This window comes from Pteropus medius, unplaced genomic scaffold, assembly GCF_902729225.1.
Source record: "Pteropus medius unplaced genomic scaffold, Ma_sr-lr_union100, whole genome shotgun sequence".
In the NCBI taxonomy this organism is placed as follows: domain Eukaryota; kingdom Metazoa; phylum Chordata; class Mammalia; order Chiroptera; family Pteropodidae; genus Pteropus; species Pteropus medius.
In genome coordinates this window covers 20,536,478-20,549,812 of record NW_024342473.1, presented here as the reverse complement: position 1 = coordinate 20,549,812, position 13,335 = coordinate 20,536,478, and the positions used below count along the sequence as shown (strand labels likewise).

Below are 13,335 nucleotides of genomic sequence, written 5' to 3'. Positions count from 1 at the left end.
GTCAAGGGCTCACAAGATTTCCCTCAAAAGTCAAGGGCTCACAAGATTTCCCTCACTTAAGCCTGACTCAAAAGTCAAGGGCTCACAAGATTTCCCTCACTTAAGCCTGACTTGGCTTAATCGGTGATCTATTGGGGGTAGTGACAAGCCTTTGGCAATAGTTACAGAAACCTGTCATCATGTTAGTCCTACCATAAGTCAGTACCCGAGGACCTAGCTGCCAGGTAGGGCTTTCTGTCTGACAGGAGAAGGGAGAACCCTCTCCCACCCCTCCAATTTGCCTTCAGGGCCCTGGCCAACAAAGGTGTAAAGACGTTCAATAATTCAAGTAAAAACAACAGGGAGGAAAGAACTAGAGGGAAGTGCTGGAGGTCTGAGACCTTCCTCTTCTGCCAGTGAAGTTTCCTCTCCCACAGATGGAGACCCTCGCACCTGTATGCCACCCTGAGGAGACCTCAGCCGCGGTCCCGACCTGGGACTACACTTCGTCATCACTTTGCCCAAGCTGGCTCCCATCCCCAGCAGTTGTCATCGTGAGGTCTGTGCGATGGCCATGCAGGGCCCAGAAGCAGTAAAGCAACTTTTCTGGCCGGCTCAGCCGCCTAGAGGCGGGGAGGGAAGGAGCGGCAGCCTCCATCGCAGCTGGGGGCCAGACGCGCCCCTGGCCTGCTACCCTACTCAGCTCTCCGGGATGAAGCGGAACCTGGCGGACGCCGGCGGCCAGAGCGCGCCTCCGGGACCTCCGCAGCCGCCCACCTCACCTGGCTCGGCCCGCTGTCCCCGCTGTCTGCACGCTGCTCTGCCTCCGCTCGCGGCGCGGCCACCCGCTGCTGGCCTTTTTTGGGTCCTTGGCGGGTATTTTCCGTCGGGCCCCACATCACTTCCCGTAAATGAGAGCGAGGTAGGGGCGGGACCTCCTCTCCGCCCTCCACCTCCCGCTTCCTCCTGTCACCTCGGGGAGCACCCCCGCCCGATTCCGTGCAGGCGCCTCCTCGCGCGCGGATCCCGGTCCCGCCGCACCTGCCGAGTGGTGGTCTGAGCCACGGAAAGGTCCCGCTCGCCTCCTTTGGCCCGAGCCAGGTCTCTATTGCCCTTTCCTGGAAGGCGCAGAAACCCTAGGGAGTTGTTTTCGTTTCGTGACACAGGGATAACATTTGCAAACTGCTTCAGGATCAGTGCGCTGCGACGTATGGTTTGGTGACCCTCGCCAAATCTCCTCCAAAAGGTGTTTTCAGGGCATCAGATCGGTGTCTCCACCTTGTAGCCAGCGGTGCTGAGTAGCTGCAAAGTTGGTCCACTCAGAGTTCCTGAGGCCCGGGTGCTTCCTGCGGCCGGCTCCGCGCGCCGTCCGGCTCTGCCATCGTCCATCTGGCCCCACCAGCTCCTCACTCGGTTCGGCCTGGGCATGCATGGCCTTCCTGGGACCAGGGAAAGTGCTGGCGTTCTTGGAAATAATTTCTGGAAGGAAATTACAAACTGGATCTCTGGTCGTACAGTCTGGTTAGGATTCTAAAAAAACTCTAAATTATATTTCTAAGATAGTGTTAGATCAATTCATTAGGAAAAAAAAAAAGCAAAATACAGTAAGGAATCATCTTCGAGCCTTTGCTGCCCCCTAGCGGTTTGCGTGGCCCTGCTGGGACCTGATGGAAATTAAGTTCAGGCCACCAGGTTCAGGTCACTCAAAGGCAGCCAAATTTCTTCTCCAGTGGCCTGGAAGTCTGAGCAGTGGCCCTGGACCTATTCTTGTGGCAAAGCGCTTCTGAATCAAATAATTCCACTTCTAAATAGAGCAAAATGATCGAATCTCTTACACTTCATCTCAATGATATGCCTCTACTAGCACCACAAATTCCAATTGTCCCAGGCCCACGTGCCCAACCCCATCATCCTTCCAGTCTGTAACTACTCACAGTTTACATTACAGTACAATTAGCTTCTCATATATGTGTCCAATTTACAAAATCACACATAGAATAACCATATGAAATTGCCAAATAGCGAATATATATTCAATCTAGTATTTCCAGACAAATATACAACAGTGATCTCAGAGTTAGGGATAACAGATTTCACCATAGGGTGATGGTTTCAAGGGATGTTCCCCAGGTGAGAGAAGGACCATTGGACTGTTATTGGTGAAGGTTAAGACAGGAACAGTAGCCCCGTATTCAAGCACAGAGGAAAAGTCCTAAGATTTGGGAGGCCAGCAATGCAGCAACTGATAATGGCTGATAGGAGACTGGGAGAGCCCCCAATGCAGCCATCCCCACTCCATGCAGTCAGGGTTGTCACCAAGAGCTTGCCAGACAGGAGATCAGAAAACAGTGGTGCTGTGACCCATTCATTCATTCAGTGAGTCAATCACTGTGTTAGGTACTGGAGAGGCAATAGTAAGAAAGGTAAACTGGTTTCTGTCCTTAGGGAGGTTGAAAACTGAACCAGTAAGCAGTTAACTTCAGGGCAGTGAAATAAAATCCCAGCTAAGGGAAATTAAAGAGTATCAATGGAACACAGATAAGTGGCACCAAATTAAGACATCCCAGAGAAAGTGACATATGTATAAAGAAGGATGAATAAGGTGGGAGAGTGAAGGAGAAGAGAATTCTAGGAAAAGAGAGCAGAGGAAGGGCCTGGAGGTAAAAGAGAGCATGAGAAATTTGAGCAACTGAAAGAAGTTCAGAAAAGCTGAAAAACTGAGTAGAAAGAAGCAATCAGAAGAAACAAGAAATAAGAAGAGGCTGGATCATGAATACTGGAATGATTATAAGGATAATAGCTAACATTTATTGACCTTTGACCATGAATCAACCAACATGCTGAGAACTTTACATGTAGTGCCTCATTTACTTCTCACAATTACCCTATGAAATAAGTACTATTCTTAACCCCATATTACAGAAGAGAAAACAGCCTTAAAGTGAGTAAGCACGATGGTCAAGATCATATAGCTAATAAGTTCCACAGCAAAGAGTAAAACTTAGAACCCATTTTCTTAATGACTGTAAAGCTAAGACTAGGTTTGAGAGGCCAATGAGCATGCTGAAATCCAAATGAGGGATAAAACTGATCTGACTTAAAGCAGTGGCCAGGATGATGAAGATGTATCAATAGATCTGAGATATCTAGGAGAATGAATCAAGCAAACTTGGTCTTAGCGAGTGATGCGGCAGAGGAATCTATAGAGGTGCCCATGTTTCTTGTTTGGACAACTAGGAGCCATTGAGCAAAAGCAAGAAAGCCCTTTTGCCACACGGAGGGAAGGTGAAATAGACCATAATGAGCAAGTTTAGGACATTTTAACTTTGACATACCAGCACCAGCAGAACAGCCAAGTGAAACTTTAGTATGAAGTTGAATAAGTTAATCTGAAGCACAGAAGAATATATTGGAGCTATTATCCAAAAGGTATTCAAAGACATGAGAGTCAGCGAGCTAGTCTAGAAAATGTACTAAGTGAGCAGAGAGGAGCCTTCATATAAAACCCAGAGAATCACTCAGCTAAAGGAGTCTGAAAAAAGAGTGCCCAGACAGGTAGGAGGAAAACAAGGAGAGAAAATTATTGCAGAAACTGTGTTGAATATATCTTGTGTACCAGTTCAAAATCCTGTCTATACCACTTCTTACTAGAGCCACAGAATTGGTCATAGTACACCTCTTGCTTCCCATCCTGGGACTTCTCTGACACTACAGGCCGCAGCCTGAAACATGCAGAGTCCAGATGCAGTATCACTACTAATAGGATTAAAATTGGAGGTATCGGTGAGAACTTATGATTTTGAATAGAGAGAAATAGAATTACATAAAGATATGCATGTATGCATGTTTAACCAGCACTGTCTGCTAAGAGGTCCTAGAAGCAATTATATCACAGGAGCTATGAACACATTTAGCACTCAAATCTTGATATCTAAATACTTTTTTCAATAAAAACTATCAAGGCCGTGATCTTATATATATATATAATCCTAAAGAATCTACAAGAAAACTATTAGAGCTAATAAATGAACACGCAAAAAACAGTTGTATTTCTATACACTGGCAAAGAGCAATCTGAAAATTAAGGAAATAATCCCTTTTACAATAACAAAAAAGAATAAAATGTTTAGGAATAAATTTAACCATGGGGGTGCAGGACTTTACACTGAAAACTATGAAACACTACTGAAAGAAATTAAAGAAAACTTAAACAAATGAAAAGATATTCAGTATTCATGGTTTGGAAAAGATACTTCATGTTCATTTTTACATAATATCATAAGAATAACAATAATCCCCAAACTATCTACAGATTCAAAGCAATCTATCAAAATCCCAAGCAGCACTTCTGCAGAAACAGAAAAATTGATCCTAAAATTCATATGAAATTGCAAAGGGTTCAAAATAGCCAAGATAATCTTAAAAAAGAACAAAGTTGGTGAACTCACACTTTCTGATTTCAAAACTTAATACAAAACCGCAGTAATCAAAACAGTATGGTATTGACATAAAGACAAACACATAAATGAGTAGAACAAACTTGAATGTTCAGAAATGAACCCATAAATCTATGGTCAATTAATTTTCAACAAGAGTGCCAAGACCATATTGAAAGAGCAGTCTCTTCAATAAATGGTGTTCAAAGAACTGGATATTTGTGTACAAAAGAATGAAGTTGGACCCTTACCTCACACCACAGCAGATAAAACTTGTAGAAGAAAACATAGGCATAAATCTTCATGACCTTGGATTTGGCAATGGTTTCTTAGATTTGATACCAAAAGCACAGTAACAAAAGAAAATAGAAGAATTAGACTTGATCAAAATTGGAAAATTTTGTGCATCAAAGAATACTATCAAGAGAGTGAAAACATGATCTGTAGAATAGGAGAAAATATTTGCAAATCACATAGTTGATAACAATATAGAATATAGAATATGTAAAGAGCTCTTAGAACTCAACAACAAAGATAAGCAATCCAATTAAAAAGTGAGAAAAGGACTCATATCTTCCAAAGAAGATATAAAAATGGTCAACAAGCATGTGAAAAGATGTTCAAAGTCATTTATCATTAGGGAAATGCAAATCAAAACCATAATGTGATACCGCTTCACACACACTAGGTTCCCATAACTTTTTAAAAAATAAAAATAAGTGTTAGTGAGAATGTGGAGAAAGTGGAACCTTGTACATTACTAATGGGAATGCAAATGTTGCAGGCACTTTGGAAAACAATCTGGCAATTCCTCAAAAAGTTAAACAGAGAATTACCATAGGTCCCAGTAAGTCCATTCCTAGAAATATGCCCAAAAGAATTAAAAACAGGTATTCAAACAAATATTTGTACCCAAATGTTGATAGAGTCACTATTTACAATTGCCTAAAGGTGGAAACAACCTAAATGTCCATCAGTGGATGAATAAATAAATTATGGTACAGCCATACAATGGAATATTATTCAGCCCATAAAAAGGAATGGAGTACTGATAACATGCTACAACGTGAATGAACCTTGAAGCCAGTCACAAAAAGTCACATATTGTATGGTTCCATTTATACCCAGAATACATCCATATTTCCAGAATAGGTAAATCCATAGAGACAGAAAATAGACTGGTTGCCAGAGGTGAGGGAAGGGGAAACATGGAGTGACTGCTCACTGTGCATAGAGTTTCCTTTAGGGTGATAAAAATGTCTTGGAGCTCAAAAGAGGTGATAATTGCACGACACTGCAAATGTAGCAAATGCCACAGAATTGTATTAATTTAAATGGTTAATGATTAAATTTTTGTTATGTGAATTTTGTTTCCATTTTAAAAAAAGAACCAGTACTCCTTGATTCATAGGTTGATCTAGGAGAGAAAAGGATGAGCCAGAAAGTAAAGGAGTGCTCAGAGAATGACATGTACATGTCAAAAGGACACAGGAACCATCCTGGGGAGGACAGTTCATCGAGTAAGCACTCGCTTATTCTAATCAGGACTGTGAATATATTGTTTTTAAACTACATTAACAAAATTTATTTTACAAACATGCCCACTGTGAATGTCAAAGTATATTCTAAAGCATTTTATACTTAGTCATAAACTTTTTTTAGGAGTCTTGTTTTATACTTATTAAACTGGACACGATTTTCAGATAATGTTTAAACATTACTTCTCATGTCTGAAATAAACATAAAAAAAAAAAACTCAGTAGTCAGCTTGAAAGGGCTCCCACTGGCCAACTCTGGGGCAATTTGAACATTAAAATAAATAGTGATAGGGCTGGCTTCCTGGTGATACATTTCATATGCCATACAGAGCCCTGCACTCAGAATTTTAATGCTCTGCAGTTACTATCATGAAATTCTTTTAAAAATGTCTTTAAATTCATGTTTTAAAAGTGAAATCTAATGGCACAATGGAGCAAGCCCAGGGGCTTGGAGCCTCTGTTCACATGTGGTTCTGACTTCTGCCACTGCCCACTCCTTACCCCTGGTCCCCTGGGCCTTGCCAAGCCTTGCATTCACTGCCTTGCTCCAGGGCAGTGGCCAGGTCACCTTGGCTGAGGAAAGCCCACATTCCACCATCACCTTCCACCCAGGCAGGAGCCTGGGCATGGGTGCAGGAGCGGTCAGGGTTGAGCACATGCCCCATAGCACCATGGGGTGGGCAAGAAGGCAGGTGTTCCTGCCCCTAGTCTGGCAGTCCATGACACATTCCGTGTGCCACTCATCAGGGGCCTTCTTCTGCCACCACCCAGGAATCAAGAACAACCCAGGATGGAAGCTGCACTTTCTTGGGGGTTGTTCATTTGCCAAGGGTTGGAGTGGTGGACCCATGGGGAGACTAACTTCCTTGTCCCCACATAAGGCCCTACATTTTGATTTTGTACTGGGCCCCACAAATCATGTGGTCAGTCCTGGTGATAGTAATAGAGTGTAACACATATAATAAAATAGGAATTTATAAATCAAACTGACACATGATTTCTGCAGTAGAAACCTGAATCTATCTAATCATGAAGAAGCATTAAACAAACCCAAATTAAGGGACATTCTACATAACAACAGACCGGTATTCTTAAAAATTATCAAGGTCGTGAAAGGTGATGAGTAAAGAACTGCTTCAGAATAAATGAAACCAAAGAGACATGACAACTAAATTCAAAAGTGATTCTGGATTTGTTCTAATTAGAAAAAATAAAATTTTGTCTTTTACTCTAAAGAATGTTAATGCGACTTTGTTGAATTTGGATAAAATCTGAGATCAGACAATATCATGTTGGTCTTAACCTTCTGATCTTGATCATTATACTGCATTTGTGAAAGAGAATATCCTTGTTTTTAGGACTTGCACACTGAAATATTTAGGGGTAGAGGGCATCATGTGGGCAACTTATTCTCAAAGGGTTTAGAAAAACAATGTGTGTTCATGTGTATATACATACATACATAAATATAAAGAGAGGAGAGAAATTAAAATAAGTGTGGTAAAATGTTAACACTTATAGAATCTGGGCAACAGACATGAAAATTCTTATCATTTTCATATTTTTCCTCTAAGTCCAAAGTTATTTCAAAATAATAGGTTTTTAAAAACCCTTAAGTCTCTTCAGAAAATCTCATATGATTAAATCTAGTGGCCACTTTAAAATCTATCATTGTCCTAGCTTTCCCTCTAACTCTTTTATTTCCTCTATCCTGCCCTTCTGAGGTTAGAATGGACTTATAAGGAGACTGGAGAAGCCATCAGCTGCTTATGTTACCCAGAAGGCCCTGATGATATTCCTTTCACTGAGGCACTGGTGAGAAAAATGCCCTGGCAAGGAGGCCACTGACATCTTTGAAAAGCTCAATCGTGTTTGCCCTTTATGGGCTGAAACTGACAGATACTACTGGAATAGGGCTATTTAGAATCAACTAGAAATAAAAGAATTCCTGAACAACAAAAGACAGATGGCAGAACATAGCTACTATAATGGGAAGCAAAGGCAGAGTACAACCAGGGTGACCTGACTGATAGGGATCTGTGGTGATGGCTAATAGATTCATGGTACCCTTTTAAAGTGTATAATTCAGTGGTTTTTAATGTATTCACAAAGTTGTATGATCATCACTATCTAGTTGTAGAACATTTTCAATAACCTAAAAACAACCTATATCCATTAGCAGTCACTCCCTATCCCTTCTTCTCCCTGGTCCCTGGCAGCCACTAATCAATCTACTTTGTCTCTATGCATTTGCCTGTTCTGGACATGTCATACAAAAGGAATCACACAGTATGTGACCACTTATGCCCAGCTTCTTTCATATTATCAAAGTTTATCCATGTTGTAGTATCTATCAGTATTTCATTCCTAGTTATGGCTGAGTAATATTCCATTGTGTGACTATGCCACAATTTGTTTATTCATTTATTAGCTGATAGACATTTGGGTTGTTTCCATTTTTTGGCTATTATAATAATGATATGAACATTCTCGTACAAATTTTTTTGGGTACATGTATAATTTCTCTTGGGTATATGCCTAAAGGTAGACTTACTAGGTCATGGTAACACTATGTTTAACATTTCGAGGAATGCCAAACAGCAGCTGCACTCTTACACTCCCACTAGCAGTATATGAGGGTTTTAATTTCCCCACATCTTTGCCAACAATTATTTCCTGTATTTTTATTGCAGTCATCCTACTGTATGTGAAATGGTATCTCATCGTGGCTTTGATTTGAATGACTGCACTATCTATACTGGAAAAACATTTATCCTCTGGCATTTGGTATGTAACTACTATACTGACAAAGTATCCTTCTTAACAGAAGGATCAAAAGCAATTCAATTTCACTTGATGTTAGAGGATTATCATTCCTTGGATATAATAGGATTGTGTATTCCTGCCCATTGTCATGTGGCTTGACTGTGTGTCCTGTGGGAAGAGTCTATGTTCCTGCCCTTGACTTTGGGCTTGACCACGTTACATACTCTAAACCACCAGAATGTGAGAAGACATGACATTTAACACAATTGAGCAGAAATTTATGACTCCATGTTTCATCCATTTCTCTCAATCCTATATTTTGTCTTACCCTGACAGAGGCTGCTCATTGAGCCTGGATCTCACAATTAGAAGACACAAAGAACAGAACTCCAGTCTACCTGTAGCCAAGAGAAACCAAGCCAAACCAAGCCTAACACATAGCTGATACTCAGTACGTTAAAAGTTTTATATTTTGTGTAGATAGAAGGAAAAAAGTCTTCAGAGCTCACTAAACTGAGAAGTATGTTGAGTAAATCAATGTATACATGGATAATTTTCACTTTCATTTCTGTATTGTTGAAATTTTTTAATGAACACATACTACTTTCTTTCTTTCTTTCTTTACTTTTTTTAGTTACTCATGCTGTCCAATCAACATAAGATAGCTTAGATTAAGTTATAATAAATTTACTTTTCAAAAAAAAGAAAGCAATAATAAAAATGAGTTTATTTTTTAAAAATGAGTTTAGTTTAAAAAAGCACTTTGTACATATAGGATTACATTTGTAGCTCTCACTGAAAATACAAGTTTAAGATCATTAGGTTAAAAAGTAGCATCGGTTCTTAGCAATTTAAAAAAAAAAAACCCTTTAACTATATGAATAATAGCTTCATAACAAATTAACTCCTCTAACTACCATCATTAATGCAAATTTACTTAGTGAGTTAAACAGATCTGTGTCATATTTGCCACCTTATATAACACCATACACCCTCTCTAAAACCTCATTTGATCTGAGCCACCCCAATTCTCAAATTACTCCTCTATTCTGCCTAGGATGAGAAAGGGCTGGGGTTAAAAGAGTGCTGAAGTATATTAAACCAGGCGAACTGTAAGCTAACTGAGGGGCATTCTGTCTGAGGTGGTTAACTTGGTTCACTTCATCTACAAACACTATTATAAACACCATTCCCAGTCTAGACTGTCATTCCATGGTACTGTATATGCCTCATTCCTAAAAACGTAAATCTTGACTAGGAAACAAAATATTCCTTAAGACATTCATTTTGCTTAAAAGAAAATTACTAATCTATCCTGGTGAAAACACGAAAAATGGAAAATAAAAGTACAGTAAACATTAAGACTGACAGTGCTAGTTTTAAAAATCATCATCTATCATTTATTTATGTTTAAAATATATTTGAGAAGTTTTTACTACACTATTTGTAGTCAATGTAGAACTTCAATGGAACTTTAAGCAATTACTTTACAGTTCAACTCCATGCAGTATTAACTTTTCTTCTCTTTTGATTCCTGTGCCAATTTCAACTTTTCTTTTAATTCCTTCTGATCTCTGGAATACTGTTCAAATATTGGTTGATAAATATACATTCCTCCAGCAATTCCAAGGAAGCTAGCAAAAAGCAGTTGTGGAAGAGTCAGTCTCCCAAACATTTTTTCAACGAATGCCGCACGGTGCAAAGGTGGTTTTGAAAAATTACACTTCAGGAATTTTCTTCAGATCTGTGTACAAAGGAAATGGAAAGCACAGCAATAAGTTAGCACAAGATCCTTTTTAAAGATTTCATGTCACTACTTTGCTCTGTAATGAACAGTATTTTTGTAAATATCACTTACTGATTTAACTAAAATAGGAATATATTTATTTAAGAAGTATGAGAAATGAGGGTTAGGAGATGGTGTTAAGACAAAGCTAAATCCTACTACAGAGTGTTCTCAATGGTTTTAAGTGAATAATTTAAAAAATGGCAAAAGTCGGGTAGGGAGGAGGCATACCAATAAAGCCAACTACTAAAATAAACAGTCCACCAAAGAGCTGAAAGTGACTGCCAATCCAATCTAGAAGTAGGAGAAAGAGAAATGTTACTTTTCATTATTAGCCCTTCTTCACTACTTTATATTTTTTGGCAATATGTATGAGTAAAAACAATTTTTTAAAAACAGGATAAAAGATTTTATGAGTTTCCTTTGATATTTTAGGAGAGACAAGAGTAGGCATCATATATAAATCATTTGCCATCCATTTTTGACAAAAGTATAACAGATTTGGTTGCTTTTACTTCTAACAATAGAGGAGTTAAGATTCTAGTACTTCTTGGAAAGTTATAGTCCTTGACAACATCTTTGTCTCTGGAGAAACTAAGTAGTTGTTTATGAATGAGGAAAAGAAGAGCGATTTACATGTTTTCATTATTATAACAATATTTCACAGCCTCCTGGACCAACCCTGAGGGTCACAAAAATCATTAGTGGCAGAACTGATAATAGAAACTAGCTTGCCCTAAATCTTGCGAAAATGTAATTTAAGCCAATTTGGGACATAAAACCCTTTTCTCCTGGACTCTATAGATAAATGACAATGCCATCAATCATGCTTTAGATCTCTGTCTGTTAAGTGCTTAAAAAGAAAAAAAAAAAAGAGCCATTTGCAAGTCAGCTCCTTGGAAAACCAATAAACCATAACAAAATGGGAAGGTTACCCTTCTGTCACTAGCTGGCTAAGTGATCCTGAGCAAGTCATTTAACCTTTTTGAATCTCATTTTCCACATTTGTACAACAGGTTAAATCATCCCTACCCTGCCTACCTCATTCAACAAGCAGTTATTGTGAGATCACACAATGAAATGTTACACAAATTTATAATTATCATTACAGGCATACCTCGGAGATACTGAAAGTTCCATTCTAAACCACCACAATAAAGAAAAGATCACAATAAAGCAAGTCACATGAATTGTTTGGTTCCTCAGTGCATATAAATGTTTACAGTATACTCTATGAAGTGTGTAATAGCATTTTTTCTAAAAAAAAAAAAAAAAGTACATACCTTAATTAAAAATACTTTATTGCTAAAAAATGCTAACCATCATCTGAGCCTTCAGTGAGTCGTAATTTTTTTGCTGGTGGAGGGTCCTGCCTCGATGTTGATGGCTGCTGACTGATCACGGTGGTGGTTGCTGAAGGCTGGGGTGTCTGTAGCAATTTCTTAAAATGAGACAACAACGAGGTTTGCCGCACCGATTGACTTTTCCTTTCACGAACGATTTCTCTGTAGCACGCAATGCTGTTTGACAGCATTTTACCCACAGTAGAACTTCTTTCAAAATTGGAGTCAATTCTCTCAAACCCTGCCACTGCTTTATCAACTAAGCTTATGTAATATTCTAAATCCTTTGTTGTCATTTCAACAATTTTCACAGCATCTTCACCAGGAGTAGAGTCCATCTCGAGAAACCACTTTCTTTGCTCATTCACAAGAAGCAACTCCTCATCGGTTAAAACACTTGCTGTTTCACCTGGTGCTTTTATATTACGGAGCCGACTTCTTTCCTTAAACCTCATAAACCAACCTCTGCTAGCTTCAAACCTTTCTTCTGCAGCTTCTTCCCCTCTCTCAGCCTTCATAGAATTGAAGAGCGTTAGGGCCTTGCTCTGGATTAGGCTTTGGCTTAAGGGAATGTTATGGCTGGTCTGATCTTCTATCCAGACTACTAAAACTTTCTCCATATCAGCAATAAGGCTATTTCGCTTTCTTATCATACGTGTATTCAGTGGTGTAGCACTTTCAATTTCCTTCAGGAACTTTTCCTTGGCATTCACAACTTGGCTAACTGTTTGGCGCAAAAGGCCTAGTTTTCGGCCTATCTCAGCTTTCGATAAGCCTTCCTCACTAAGCTTAATCATTTCTAGCTTTTGATTTAAAGTAAGAGACGTGCGACTCTTCCTTTCACTTGAACACTTAGAGGCCATTGTAGGGTTATCAACTGGCCTCGTTCCAATATTTGTTGTGTGTCAGTGAATGAGGAGACCCAACAAGACTAGCGAGATGGAGGGCCAGTTAGTTGGTGAAGCAGTCAGAACACACACATTAACTTAATGGCTGGCTGTGTTAGACGGACACGGTTCGTGGTGCCCCCAAAACAATTACAATAGTAACATCGAAGATCACTGATCACAAATCACCATTAACAAATATAACAACTAAAAATTTGAAATATTGCGAGTTACCAAAACGTGACAGAAACACAGTGAGCAAATGCTGCTGGAAAAATGGCGCTGACAGATCTGCTCCATGCAGGGTTGCCAGAAACCTTCAACTTATAAAAAAACGCAATATCTGCAAAGCGCAATAAAGCGAAGTGCAATGAAATGAAGTATGCCTATACTATTATCATTACCATTCAGACATCTCCAACGGGTCAGCTCTCACACCAAGTCACTGACCCCCGCCTCCACCTGTCCCCCGCAAAGGTGAGATCCAGATACTTCCAGCTGTTTCCAGAACTCCGGCGCACGGACCCAAAACCAAAACCAGGGGCAATCCTAGAAGGAAATGCCTAACGGAAAGAGCTGGCAAGCCCCTGGCAAAGCTTA

The 13,335-nt window shown here is 39.7% G+C and overlaps 2 protein-coding genes across 5 annotated transcripts in view; both read right to left on the bottom strand.

Moving 5' to 3' along the window:
* Nucleotides 1–895, bottom strand: part of RAB27A (RAB27A, member RAS oncogene family) — a 66,020-nt gene extending 65,125 nt beyond the window's left edge. Inside the window, exon 1 of one of the 2 annotated variants that reach the window (XM_039865541.1) lies at nt 762–895. The gene's annotated coding sequence lies outside the window, so the exon portion shown is untranslated. The remainder of the gene's footprint in view (nt 1–761) is intronic. The other variant, XM_039865542.1, reaches the window with a different exon arrangement.
* An 8,529-nt stretch (nt 896–9,424) lies between these two features.
* On the bottom strand, nt 9,425–13,321 carry PIGBOS1 (PIGB opposite strand 1). Of its 3 annotated transcripts, XM_039865540.1 has the most exons (3): nt 13,140–13,279; nt 10,737–10,799; nt 9,425–10,463 (listed from the first exon to the last, which is right to left on the bottom strand). In XM_039865540.1, exon 3 carries the CDS (start codon nt 10,392–10,394, stop codon nt 10,230–10,232), a length of 165 nt encoding a protein of 54 aa, XP_039721474.1. In that variant the 5' UTR covers nt 10,395–10,463; nt 10,737–10,799; nt 13,140–13,279; the 3' UTR covers nt 9,425–10,229. The 3 variants fall into 3 exon arrangements, with proteins under 3 accessions (XP_039721474.1, XP_039721473.1, XP_039721472.1); XM_039865539.1 differs by lacking the exon at nt 10,737–10,799 and having other exon boundaries at nt 13,140–13,321; XM_039865538.1 differs by lacking the exons at nt 10,737–10,799; nt 13,140–13,279 and adding an exon at nt 11,789–11,856.
* Nucleotides 13,322–13,335: the final 14 nt, after the last annotated feature.